At 32.4% G+C, this 15,086-nt stretch overlaps 1 protein-coding gene across 7 annotated transcripts in view; it reads right to left on the reverse strand.

Annotated features, from left to right (window-relative positions):
• PRKACB (protein kinase cAMP-activated catalytic subunit beta) overlaps positions 1–15,086 on the reverse strand; it is a 147,228-nt gene that overhangs the window by 55,638 nt on the left and 76,504 nt on the right. The window contains exons 1-2 of one of the 7 annotated variants that reach the window (XM_032296444.1): positions 9,964–11,330; positions 1,180–1,203 (exon numbers count right to left, since the gene is read on the reverse strand). The exons of 2 other annotated variants lie outside the window; for them this stretch is intronic. In XM_032296444.1, coding sequence (XP_032152335.1) covers positions 1,180–1,203; positions 9,964–9,973 — 34 coding nt within the window. In that variant the 5' untranslated portion in view covers positions 9,974–11,330. Of the gene's footprint in view, positions 1–1,179; positions 1,204–9,373; positions 9,893–9,963; positions 11,331–15,086 lie in introns of those variants that run through there. 4 more of the 7 variants (XM_032296445.1, XM_032296443.1, XM_032296447.1 and 1 more) reach the window with 4 other exon arrangements.

Below are 15,086 nucleotides of genomic sequence, written 5' to 3' on the forward strand. Positions count from 1 at the left end.
CATCAGCGGGAGATGAAGTGCCCAGGCAAGCAGGTGCTGAATCATCGAGGTATTTTTTGGCATAGGGATACTTTTCAATGGATGGGTAGAAAGAGGAGTAAACTGAGTTAGTTCACAGTTGCTAGATTCTATTTCTTCTGGGAAATAGATGGCAAGATCTTTTGCTAAGGGAGCGGGGATCCAGATAAAATAATGAGGGATGATGAGGATTAGAGGTTTCAATAAGTTAAACCCTGATGGCTATTTTTGTAGAGAATAAGGAACAAGGCTATTATAAAATTTTCTATTAGAAAAAGATAAAATATTAGGAACCATAAACAATAATATGTTTTTAACAGTGTCAATTTTGTAATAACCGTTGAAAAATTTGTTGCTGAAAAGATAATTTATGTTCCTTCTACTGTCTTTGTCATTATTTTCATCTCCCTCATTTACCTTAATAAAAGCATTATTCCATTTAAGAATTTTTTTGTTTTTGTTTTTTTTTTTTTTTTTGAGATGGAGTTTCGCTCTTGTTACCCAGGCTGGAGTGCAATGGCGCGATCTCGGCTCACCGCAACCTCCGTCTCCTGGGTTCAGGCAATTCTCCTGCCTCAGCCTCCTGAGTAGCTGGGATTACAGGCATGCGCCACCATGCCCAGCTAATTTTTTGTATTTTTAGTAGAGACGGGGTTTCACCATGTTGACCAGGATGGTCTCGATCTCTTGACCTCGTGATCCACCCGCCTCGGCCTCCCAAAGTGCTGGGATTACAGGCTTGAGCCACCGCGCCCGGCCCATTTAAGAATTATTTAGTGTATGCCAGAAAGAACAAAACAGAATGGAAACAAAGGGAAGTTACCTATGAAAATACCAAGTTCTATCATTAAATAACAGAAGAGAACAATCTCTTACAAAATCTTGCCAAAATCTCTAGAAAATGTACATCTAGGGGAATACATTAGTCTGTCTTCTTCCATCCCTATTTAAAAACATCCACCTCTTTAGAGCTCTACTTGGTATTTCTAAAAATACTCTCCCCCTCCCCACATCCACTAAAAATATTTTCAGTAAACAGAACCGTAAAAACAATACAAAATATTCTAATTGCCACAAAAATATCTCACAAAAATTTAGCTTACAATAATCAAAGTAACAGAATTGTTCTGTAAAAAAAAAAAAAAAAAAAGGTTTTCCTACCAGATGCATCTGATGACTTGCGTGCTTGATCAAAAAGAATAAACAGAGATTAAATAACATATAAAATAACATACCTACAAGAAGTTACCCATCCATACATGTTCATTACTGTACTACACATAGAAATAGAATGAAAAAAAACCCTTGAATATACATACCAAAAACGTTTTATATAAAGATTAAAGGAAATTCTTTGGATATCCTTTTTTTAACCAACCAAAATTCTTCTCGGGAAATACTTTAATAAATTATCATCTTATATCCTTTGAAATGGAAGAATAATTGTGTTTACTTTGCTGACAGGGCACTTTACTTGCCTCAACATATTTAAACATATTGATTCAAACTAAATTCACCATAACCTTGAAAATGATAGTGGGTATAAAAAACAGCTTTAACACTTCAGTTGTAATTGTGCAGTTTATTGGACTATTCCTACTTTTGATTTCTAAGATGATTAATTAGTCTTTCTACAAAGACTAAAGTCACATATAAATGAGTATTTGGAAGTTTAATAGGCAATGAAGGTTATACTTCTTATTGCAATATTTATTTTACTCTTCTTTACTCTCTCTGTTTTATTACTTGTTAATTTTTCATCGTCTTAGTTACAAGTGAACAGCATAATTGACTGCATCACGAAACTGTTGAAAAACAAAATTTTTATTATAGTTTTATATGGAAAAATAGGAACACTTTTAATGAGACATATATTTACATAATCATTCTAGAAAGAAATACATTAACTTATATTACTAGCATCTACATGGATAGATGGATATACTATGAATTCACACAGTGTATTCATTCACAAATAATCACATGTACATGCTTTCACTCCCAACAGCTCTCCATCTGGGGATGCTGTGGATTTTCCAGGCCATCCATGCCATGTTTGACTGGTGATGTTTCCTATATAATTTTGTAATGAAAACTCAAAGTAAATTTATAGTCCTAAAACTAATGACTCAGACAATCTTTGAAATGTTCCTTGAAATATAATTCATTTCCTTCATTGTTCAGTAAGGCTTTTTCTTGTAGGTGTATTGTATCCACTACAATCATATGTCAACAATTTTCCAGAGAGGCCTGAATTCAAATATTTTGTCTTGTTTCCAGACAATATAGAGCTAAGAATGGATTCCTAGATGATAAGGAATGCATAGTATAACTTCCGCAGTAACAAATGGCTCAATAAATGGTAGCATCAATTTATTTTCCCACCATATCCTTGATGCTTCATATCCTCAACAAAATTTGTTAATGTCAGACTTTCCATATTTTGCTAATCTACTGAATATAAAAATTATATCTTATTGTTAAAGATTAGGTGAATAATCCTTGATAGAATTTTATATTTTTTCCCTTAAAGGTCTTATTACACTTTTATTAGATTTATACCTAGGTTTTAGCACTTTGGTTGCTATTGTAAAGGGAGATTTTTAAAAATTCCTTTTTTTTTTTGTTTGTTGCTGATGTATAGAACATGGTTGATGTTTATATATTGATTTTTTAAATATCTGACAATCTTTCTAGACTCTCATCAATTCTGAAATCACATTGGTAGATTGAGTCTTCTATGTAAACAATCACAAATCACACATGAATAATGGCAATTTGGTTCTCTCCACATTTTTCTTCTTTTACTGCTCAGGTTATGACTAAAAGTGCAATGACATACAGAAACAATGGCAGTGGGCATCCTTTTCCTATTCTAACTTCAGAGAAAATGTATCTAACTAATTTTCTTTTCCCATACTTGACTTGTAAAACTATCCTAGAATCAATAAATGAATTTAAGAATATTTTCTCTTTTTCAATGCTTTGGAAAATTTCACACAAGATTGAAATTTTTGTTCTTTGAATGTTTCCCTTCCACCTATTCATCTTTGCTCATGTCTTTATTAGTTTCCTTCTTCTTTTGAGTAACCATGCAGTGTTTTTAACTTGTTTTCTTACATCATGAATGTCTTTTTCCTAATTTAAGCACTTAGAAATTTAATTCTATATTCACTTTTGCTGCACCCCACAGGTTCTGATACATAGACTTTAAATTTATGAGTTAATTCTTTGGTGAGTTAAATTTTTAAAATCCCCAAATATATACACTTGTGTGATTTTTTTTAATGCCTTTTATTATTGATTAAGCTTAATTGCCTTGTGGTAATTAAGTAATTATACTTGATATACTGTAGCCTGTATATCAAGTCTTTGAAATTTATTGAATATGTTTAGTCATATAATTAATTTTCTAAGTGTTATACATATTCCTGTGTATTCTTCAATTACTGGGTTAGAATTCTTTATTATCTATGAAATTTCCCCTACATAGGTCAATTTTGTTTTTTATATTCTAAGTCTCTGTTAGAATTATATACATTTTTTCCTCTTACATTTATTTTTATGTCACTAATTATAGTAGTCATATGTGATGATCTTACTATGTCTACTGACATTATTGGCAGGTTCTAATCCTGTTGTATCTCAATATCATTTGCAGTATGTGTGTAAGTGTGTGTGTATGTCTATTTTGCTTTTAGATTGTGAACACAAACTTCAGTGGGGCTTTAGCTGCAAGAACCTGCAGGTCTTGGTCTGAGGATGTGTCCCAACATAGGGTTTTGTATTAGCTTCTGCCTGTAGAGTATATGTTACAGGCCTGCAACTATTCTGATAAAGTATTTTATTGGTGGTTCCTAAACCACACAATTAATACAGATTAAAATTTGAAACCTACTTGAGAGGAGGCAGTTGATTAAATATTCTCAGGAGAGGCATCCTATACATGAGCACACATTCCTCCCCTGCTCCCAGGAACCCAAGCCGAGAAATGCAAACTTCCTTATTTTCTCCTTTTGTCAGTGGAGCGGTTTTATTTTCTAATCTATGCTTTCACTGAGGTTATGATCTTTGTAGGATGCTAGCTTTTTACAGGGGGCTAAGAAATCCTAAACTGCAGGCATTAAACAACCTGCCTTCCATCTCTGTGAGGCCATTTTAAACAAAAGCTCCACCAAGGTCTAAAAATGTCCTCAGTGCAGTTGAAGTATGTTCCCCCTTACAGCTCTGGTTTTCATTTACCACATGATTTTTTTGTACTTTGAGAATTTATTTTAATCCTAATTAAATCAGCATTCACTTAAACGGCAAATTCAGGTATTCATTTAAAGGGACACTTGTTACAGTTTATTGAGCATTTCAAGGTGCTATGATCTTCAGTAATTCCTGCCCCAAAAAGATTTTTAAGTTATCTAGTCTCCAATTTTGGATTTTTTTATTTATAGGACAAGCTTCATGTTAGGTTGTAAGATGCAAAGATATCAGAATGTTTGTGGATTTTATTTTCTTATGCTGGAAATTCCAAATACTCACCAGGATATATTTAGATGTTAGCATCTTTGTTAAACTTATCAAAACAAAATGGACTCTTTCAGTTTACAGATTCAGGTTTTTCTTCAACTGACAAGTTATCCTGAATCATATTTTTGATTGCTTCTGTTCTATTAATCATATCTGTTCTGTTCTGTTGGAATGCTATCCATTCAATTTGTAAAATGTCCTACTTTTATTTTCTTTTTTAATTTTTTTCCTACTTTTATTCAACATACTTTTAATTTTAAAATTTTTATCTTGTCCATTTCCTCTTTATTCTATTAGGGTCTATCTAGCTAGATCTTCACATTATTAATTTAATTTTCTGCAGTGATTATTTTGCTCTTTCCTGCCTCTAATGCAGCTTTATATTCTGCAAATGCCAGGTTTATTATCTTATGACTTTTCCCTATCACATCATTATGTTTCTTTTCCATTCCTGCCTCTCAGCCAGTAATCTTTTCATTCTAGTTTCTTGTTTTATCTTTATTTCATGTCTTAGTTCACTAACTCCATGCTCACTTGAAATTTTTAAGAATTAACAGATGCAATCTATAATTTTTTGTTTATACTCATATTTAGAACATATTTTCTAAATATAACTTCATTCTCTACCTCTTGAAGACTGTGACTTTATCGTTTTGTGGTGTATATGCTCTTTCATAGGTTCCACATTGTTGCTTTTCTTGTTTATTCATTCATGAACAATTACAAGCTTTTCAAAACTTTTCAAATGCTCCAAATAAGGTAAGTGGTTTTTCTTTGGGCCTTCTCACTTCATATGTAGGTGCTGTTAGAATAAACTCTTCAGATCATTTAGTGTACACATGTTTACATTATTAGTTAAGTAATACTGTGACCTTCATAAATGGGAATGTGGCCAGGACTATAAGATTTCTTGCTGGTGATGATGCCTTCCATGTGAGGAAAGAACCTTCTATATTTAAAGAGAGGTCACTTTTCCACTTGGAATGGCCTAATACATTCTTGGTTGTCCCACTACAGCTGCTTTAGAATGAAAGTGATGAGCAGTGTTGGATCTTCCACTAATTTTCCTCATCCCTCAAGTTAGTGAGGGCGAAACTATTATTTCTTTTCCATGAAGAAAACCTACTCAAGTTAAAACTGTTAATTAGACTTTGGAGTCTGATCATCAAATCTTGTACCTATTTGGGCAAATATCCATCTTTAATTTCAGAACTGATATACTGCTTTCCCAATTTTTTTTCTTATATTTTTTAGTTAGGATTTAGAAAGGGGAATTAATGAAGTGTTGGTCTCAAGTCTGTATAGTGCTGTAATTCACAGCAAATTCATGCCTTCTTCTTCAGAGATTTGCCCTCAACTACAGCTGGGCCAAAGTTCTCACCCAGGATTTTCATATAATTATGCTAGTTATAGCAGTAAGCATAGGAACTAGGAGAGCACATAAACTTTGAAACTTTCAGAGAATTAAGCTTCATTTTGCACAAGCATCAGAGAAACCTATTCTCTACACAATGAGGATAATAAAGCGATTACAAGGAAAAAAGTCAAGATGTCATGTAATCTCAGTGAGAAAAATTGAGATTTATTTAGGTGTTGGCATCTTTGCCAGAGAAAGATATTATTATGATTCCAGTCAGCCTTCCAAATCAATTCTACTCTTTGGGACAGCTCAACTCTACTTTTGCCTTTGAGCTTCATGGCATACTCTGCATCCCAATAATACCTGTATCTTGTTCTGCTTAAGCTTATTTGAGTAAGTTGCTATATCCTCTAAACAAAAGGGCCTTAAAATAGTTTGATAGATTTTTAGAGAAGTTCCTTGAGTATTTCTTCATAGGATTTGTTTGCTTAACAAGAGCAAACACTTCACAAAAAGTGTTATGAGTAAGAAAAACATTTAAAAGTGAAGGCTTTTTTCATACCTATAACCAGTTTTTGAAATACTAGGAAGATAAACGTACTGATTGGTACAACTTAGTTTCTTAAGCATTTTATGTAACTTAATCCTACAAAGATGATGAAGGAACAAGTAAATACTATGGTTATTGTATTTTTCTGAACCAAAAAATAAAAACTCACACTGATATTTTTTATCGGCAATGTAAGAAAAATGTTCAAGTATATAAAAAGGAATTATATTTAGTCAATCATTAATTATATAAGTATTTATGGGGTTCCTTGCTATGTTTGGGGTACTGGGGTGACTACTGCCAGAAACATACAATGACCAAGGCACTATCTTAGACTTATGTTCAATGTTTAGAAATTAGAGACACAAATTTATAATTTTAATACAATAAAATAATTGTTATAGTTTGTGAGTTTGCTTTGGGAGTACAGATAAATCACCTAATTTTACAGGGTCAGTGTTGGAGGTACTGACTAGTTCTCCAAATTTTTATAATAAAGAATATAAATATGGAAAGGTAGTAAGGAATTATATGTAATATAGTATGAATAGATCAAAATTTATGAGAGAGATTTTGCAAATAAAACCAGAAAGGTAAGTCATTGATCACATATAACCTATTAAGGGGTTTAACCTTTATTTTAAAGGCAACAGGGAGTAGAAAATTTTTATGTTAGGTTAAAAAATGGGCATTTTTGCATTTAGAAAATTTCAGTGTGGAAAATGTCCTTGAAGGACATAAAACTGGAAGCTGGTAGACCTGTGATGCCGTTATTGCAATAGGATTAAGAAACGATCTAGAAGCCTTCCCGGTGTCAGTAAAACTGGAGAATATTGAGTGATTTCTGATATAGAATCAATATAACTTAATGACTGAGTACATGCCTGAGGGTAAGAAACAAGTTAGAAATGACCAAGGTTTCTGTTTTCACTTCCTGAATGGGCAGTGAGATCATTAACAGATATCAGAGTCAATGAAAATGGAGCAGATTTAGGGATGATAAGAAAAAATTCACTTTTGAACTGAATGTCCAGGTAATGACTGAAGATGTAGGCATGGATGAGATTATTTGGAGAGAATGTAGCATCAAAAGAAGGCCAAAGATAGATTCTCAGAAAAAACTAACATTTAATCGGCAAAGAATAAAAAGAATAGCCTTATAATGAGAAAAGTACCACATACACATAAATATCACAAGTGTAGTTATATACTTAGATTAAAAGGCCTAGCATTTGCTTATTTTTACAAATAAAACCACACCTCACTTGTAATTTTCCACATTTTGAAATGGCTAGGGCATTTAACCATTTATGACACGATTAAAATCAGTTGAAATTGGGTAATCCTGACAAAGTCAGAATGCCTAGTTGTGATTATGATGATTATTGTGGTAGAAAATGGCTAGAAGAGAAGGCCAGTATGATCAAATATATCAAATACTATTTATAATGCATAGCTTTTTAAAGAAAAATAAGCAATAGTGAAGCAACAACATTTTTCGTCAGCTAAATCCAATCTATCCTATTGCAAAACCTCCAGAACACCATGGTGGTTACCTAAAGACTCTAGATTATATGCCAAAATTTCAAAGAGAAAACATACATTGGCCTGATTCAAACAAATAAACATATAATAACCAGGTATATTCACTTTTGATACCCACAGAAATCCTAAGGAATGGGTATGTTGAATTTGTAATATTAGTTTAAATTTAAAACAGCAGATCAGAAAGATCGACTTCAATAACAGGAAAATAACAATCCAGTTAATTCTTAATATTTTGCATGTTAAAATGTCCCTTTAATGTCTAATATTATTCTATAAACAAATATATAACAGTGTTTAAGAGGTTTATATTGTACTGCAGCAGGATAAAGAATATTTATTGGTTATAAGAAGGTGATTTCCAGTTATGAAAGAAAAGGTTCGTCAGTTTTGAATTCTATCATTATACAGCAAAAATTCACCTCTCAGTTTCTAAAATTCCAATTCCAAATCTTTTAAATGCAAATTATAGGACTGTATCAGAGAAACCATATTCGACTTCTCTTAAAAATATCTGAATCAAAGGTTAACTTCCAAGCATCTTATTCTTTAGTTAAGCAAAAGATGCTAATGAATTATGCTCTAAGCAAATATTTCTCACTCTAACAACAGGATATCTATTTTTAGCTGCAGGTTTGGCTTGAAGTGACAGCTTTTACCCTATGATAAACTGCAGTACATACTGTAGTATATTTTCTCAAAAAAAAAAAACCAGTATTGGAAATGTTTAGAAAAAATAAATCACATTATAATAACAAAAAAGAGACTCATTGTCACAAATGTACTTATTCTAAAAAATTATTTACCCAAAAAACCATTAAAAATTTTAATGAATCCTCCCAAACCAAAATGCTCTATTTATTTCATCATTATATCCTTATTTCTCAATAAATTGTAGGTAAAAGCAACCAATACATCAACAAAATTTTGGCAGCATCTTATTTTCAAGATTAGAATTTTAAAAATCTATTAAGAATAATCTAACAAAAATTAGCATTAGGATGACAAAGCTAATCAAAGGAAAGTTAAACTAATTATCTTCAGGATCAGATACTAAAAGAAAATCCTCTCTTATGGTCAGTCTATTTACTAATTTATAACACAATTAATAACAGTGTCCAAAAATACAATAAATCAAAACCATAAAGAAAATTAGAAACTGATTATTGGTATTGACTATTAATAGTGCCATTAATTATTTACAGTTCTTAATGGTTTTTGAAGGCAATTTACTATAATGCTTAAGTACAAAAGCATCACCACAAAATATAATTCACAGTAGCTCTGGCTTTATAACTGCCCCTTCAAAAATATTTTTTCCTTTTATAAGTATATATTTTTAAAATAAACAGCTGCAGAGCCTCAGAGAGCATACTTACCACTCATGATGAAAACCAACCTTTCCAAAACATATTGCTCAAAACAACAATCCAACGGCAAAGGGAGTTATGCTAATCTCTAGAGGGAGAAGAACCGATGGTGTAAACACACACACTGGAGCATGCAGCACACAGAAAATGAAAAGAGCTTTCTTTTGTTTTAAAAAGAGAAGCCCCTAGAAGCAAAGCATAACTGCCTAGCATGAGATATCATTAGTAAACATCAGATTAATGCCAAAGATGTCCATGACGAGATTGAATTTCTTTCAAGCTAGTTATCCAGCCTCCTTCATATACCACTAGAACAACTCAAAATGGCAGGGAGAAAACGTTCGAACCAGGATGTATAAGATGTTCTCAATTATATCAGCATGAGTTGTTACCACGGCAACATTAGACCAGAATTATCGGTTCACTTGTATCCATGGCGTAGCTTTTATAAAGCTTTAATCAACCAGACAAATAAAATACCTTTTTATTTTAGAGCCACATGATTTTAAATTACCACATTCCTCAAATTTAAGCACTAATCTACGCTTTTTACATCTTTCAAAGATACAAAAAAATTGCTGTTTTCTTCAAATACTCACATAATCCCATGTTGAACCTGGCAAGGAACAAACAGCAGAACGATTGCACCTAAACGTCTTTCAATTACACCAGCTCTTACTGCTAGCTGTGGACCTCACTGATATTAAAATGCTGTGTGCTGTTGCTAGTGACTATTGGCGATGAATCTTATTGCCCAGATCGCTGATAGCTTTCATTTTTCATGAGCCAGAAAGCTATACTGCAGCACAAATGTTAACCATTTAAATATTCTGTGTTATAGAAGAGACAAGATATACTACTATATACATATATGCATATCTGCATTTTTAAAGGAGAATCATAGAATAACTTATTTGTAAACTTCCATTAAATTCAGCATTATAAACAGTGTCAGATGCCATCCATGTGGTATTCAAAAGAAAATAATACCCAAAAAGTTACTGGCAATTATTTTTGAAATGTAAGATTACTCAAACAGGACTAAGATGACAGATTGTATAGCAAAGTGGGCTGACTGGGTAGCATGGTGAACAGATTGTTGTGATTACCAGAGACCCCAAATCTGTACCAAAATGGTACAAAGACTATAGAATGGATCCTTGTTAAGTAGAACCTCAGCAAGTGAACTTGCCATTTTAACAGTCGCCATTTGAGGCAGGACTTTTGTTGATGGAGAAGTCAGTCAGGAAATTTCCCCAAGAAACAACTATGAAACTGGACAAAATTATCAAAAACAATGATTTCATGGCTCTGGAAATCAAGAAATCATAAATATCAAACTGAGAAACATATATTTGTGAGGAAATCACTGAACTCTGCCTAAGAACACTGGGAGTCAGAGATGTTCTTGCCTGGGGCTGCTCCCACTCCTTTATAGCTCAGTCAATACAGTACTCCTACCAGGGTAAGGCTGGTCATGAAAACTAGCAGCTTCACTTCTGAAAGGGGCTGACAATAGAGGGGGCTGATTTGATTTGGAGTGGAGGCCAAAAAACCCATTAGTGATATTGTCAACAAAGAAAGCAAACTGAAAGAAATTAATAAGGAAAGTGCCCAGCTCTACAAGTTTATGGCTATGGCCCTGGTAAGGGTTAGCACATTGGTGGTATAGCAAGAAACATACCAGGGTAAATGAAGATGAGACAGGCAGACAGAGGCTACGTAAGTTCGCCAGGCCACCCAGTCTGTCCACCTTGCTATACAATCTGACTAGGACATAATGACACGCACAAAGGAGACAAAAGAGGGCCCAGTAGAAAGTTAAAGCTGGAACAGACTTCAAAACTGCCTAAATACTGCATGTGCTCGTCAACTGCCACACAGTTCCATCAGTACTGGCTGGTCTCAGTGTTTGAGTACAACCTCTGATCAATCATTAAATAACAATTAAACTACGGAGACTCAGAGCAATCCCTAGGAAGCCAGGTTAAAAAGAAAAATTAGAATAAGAAAAAAAAAACTGAGCAGAGAAATCAGCAGTCACATATCATGAGGGATATAGATAGATTCTACAGATTAAGACAAAGGAAGTTATTAATAAAAAAATAGACAAAACCAACCCTCAAGGAAAAAATAATCAAAATCCAGAGCTACTATCATGTTACTTTAAAAAACACATTTTTGACAAAAACCTGTGTGATCCATAATAAAGAAAAAAGCAGTCAATAAAAAATGTACCTGAATGGGCCCAGATATAGAATTTAGCAGACAAAGGCTTTAAAGACTTTAAAATAGCTATTATACATATATTAAAATTATTAAAAGAAAAATGTGTTAAATACCTAAAGGAAAACATGACAGAAATATCTGGCAATTTGAAATGCATATGAACTGAATAGAAGAGCCCCCACAGTAATAAAAAAAAATGGACAAAATTGAAAGGAGAAAAAAAATTTAATATTAATAGTTGGGGATTTCCATATGTCTCTCAATAATTGATGGAAAAACTAGACAGGAAATTGGAAAAGAGACAAACAACATAAATAATGCCATCAAAAAAATCTTGACATTTATAAAATACAGGATTTAACATCAGCAGAATACACATTCTTTTCAAGCAGACATAATATTATCCATATTCAGCAAATGCTAGACAATATAATATCTCAATTAATTTGAAAGGTTTGCTAAATCTTTCATAATATATTCTATAATCACTGCAGAGTTAAGTTAGAAATAAAAAACAGAGAAATTTTAGAAATCTCCAAATATTTAGATACTAAATCACAAAGAAATTCCAAGGGAAATTAGAAAATATTTTGAGGTGAATGAAAATAAACTATGAAATATTTACATTTATTGGAGGTAGCTAAAGCAGGGTTTAGAAAAAAGTTTATAGCTTTAACCATTTAGAGTAAAAAGAAGTTCCAAATCAGTAACTTAAGCTTTATATATAGATTATTATATTTTATATTATCATATTATATACAATCTATTTAGTAAAGTAAATAGAAAAACAGTAGAGAAAAATGAATAAAACCAAAAGTCTTATTGATAAAGCTTTCATTAAAGTTACCAAATATCAGAACAAAATAAATCAAAAGAAAACAGAGAAGATGTTAATTATAGAAATCAGGATTGAAACTATGATATCACCACTGATGCTAAATAAATTAAAAGAATTATAAGGGAATACTATAAACAAACTTACCCAATCATATAAGATAACAGGTGAAATGGACAAACTCTTAGGCACAAATTACCAAAACTAATAGAAAATCTAAACAAACCCGTAACAAATAAAAATATTGTATTAGTAATTCAGATTTTTCCCACAAAGAAAAGTTCAAGTTGAGATGGCTTCACTGGTTAATTATATGAAACATTCAAAGATAATACAACTCTACACAAACTCTTTAAGAATTCGGAAGCAGCAGGAACACTTCCCAACTCATTCTGAGAGGCCTAACACCAAAGTTAGGCAAAGATCAAAAGAAAACTATAGACCAATATCCATTGCAAACACTGATGCAAAAACCTTTATCAAAATGTTAGCAAATTTAATCTAGCAGTATATAACCAGGATTATACACAATGACCACGTGGGATTTATTCCAGGAAAGGTAAGGTTGGTTCAACAATGAAAATCAATTAATGGACTACATTTTATTAATAAACTATAAAACCAAATAATCATCAACCAGGACTAGCAAGGAAATTCTTCAAACTGATAAAGGGCATGCGGGGCAGGGGAAATTCTATACTTATGTCATATTTAATGATGAAAGATGGAATGCTTTCCCCGTAAGATGGGGCATAAGGCATTCATCATTTCAACGCATCTTTGTACTAGGAAATCTAGCCAGTGCAATCAGGAAATAAAATAGATATTAAAGGATAAAGAAGAAATAAAAACTGTCTTTATTTGCAGATGAAATGATTCTATATGTAGAAAATTATAAAGAATCTATGAAGAAACCACTAGAACTAAAAAATGAGTTTAGCAACACCACAGGATGATATAAGATCAATATAAAAATCAGTAACATTTGTATATACTAGCAACAAACAATCCAAATGTGACATTAAGACATAGCTCCATTCAAAATAATATCGATAGAAATAAAGTACTTAGGAATCACTTTTACAAGACTTGAACACTAATGAAATTAAAGAATATCTAAATAAATGGAGAGACATTTCATATTCATGGATTCCAAGACTCAATATTGTTAAAGTAACAATTCCGTACAAGTTAATCTATGGACTCAATATATAATCTCTATGAAAATTTCATAAGGCTTTTCTTTAGAAACTAACAAATTGATCCTAAAATTTATATGGAAATGCAAAGGACCCAAAAATAGACAAAACAATTTTGATAAAAGAAGAACAAAGTTGGAGGATATACACTGCTTGATTTCAAAACTTACATTAAAGTTATAGCAACCAAGACAGTATAGTATAGGCATAAGGATAGACAAATGTAGTTCACTGGGACAGAACTGAGAATTCAGAAATGAACCCTTTCATTTATGGGCAACTGGTTTTTGACAAAGATGCCAAGATTATTAAATAGAGAAAGGAAATTCTTTTTAACAAATAGTGTAGTTAAAAACTGGATATACATGTTGAAAAAAGAACTTCAATTCATACTTCATACCATATATAAAAATTAACTAAAAAAATAGTGTTTTAAAAGGAAGTACAGATTGAAAATCCTCACTACCTTGAGTTAGACCCAGATTTCTTAAGATCTGGTACCAAAAATACAATCCATAAAGGAAAAAATGATAAATTGGGCTTCACTGAAATTACCAACTTTGCTCTTCAAAACATCAATTTTAAAAATGACAACATAAGACGGACTAGAAGGAAATATTCAAAATTTATATTTTTGGAAAAGAACTTAGTTCAGAATATACAGAGAATTCTTGAGACTTGATAATAAGAAGAAAAACAACTTTTGAAAGTGGGCAAAAGATTTGAAAATAAATTTCTCCAAAGTACATACACAAATGGATTACGAAAACTTGAAAATATGCTCAACATCATAAAGTGATTAGGGAAATGCAAAGTGAAACAATATGAACAATGATTCACACCCACCTAATGGCCATAATCAAAAAGACTGATGAGCCGGGGCGGTAGCTCATGTCCGTAATCTCAGCACTTTGGAGGCCGAGGCGGGTGGTTCACTTGACTTGAGTTCAAGACCAGTGTGGCCAACATGGTAAAACCCCAACTCTACTAAAAATACAAAAATTAGCTGGGAATGATGGTGTACACCTGTAATCCCAGGTACTCAGGAGACTGAGACAGGAGAATTACTTGAACCTGGAGGCGGAGGTTCCAGTGAGCTGAGACTGTGCCACTGCACTCCAGTTTGGGTGACAGAGTAAGACTTTGTTTCAGAAACAACAATAAAACAGGACTGATGATACCAAGTGTTGATGAGCATGTGAAAAATCTGGAACCCTCTTACATTACTGGTGAAAATGTAAAATGGTACCACCACTTTGCAAAACAGTTTGGCAGTTTCTTTAAAACATAAATTTAACATATACCTAGAAATTTCTACTTGTAGATATCTACCCAAGAAAAATAAAAACATATGTCCACACAGACTTGTTTTCAAATATTTATAGCAACATTATCCAAATAACAAAAAACAAATCAATTCTCATGTGCATCAACTGCAGAATGGATAAACAAAATGTAT

Source organism: Sapajus apella, unplaced genomic scaffold (assembly GCF_009761245.1).
Source record: "Sapajus apella isolate SASKATOON/1434 unplaced genomic scaffold, GSC_monkey_1.0 scaffold36, whole genome shotgun sequence".
Classification (NCBI taxonomy): Eukaryota; Metazoa; Chordata; class Mammalia; order Primates; family Cebidae; genus Sapajus; species Sapajus apella.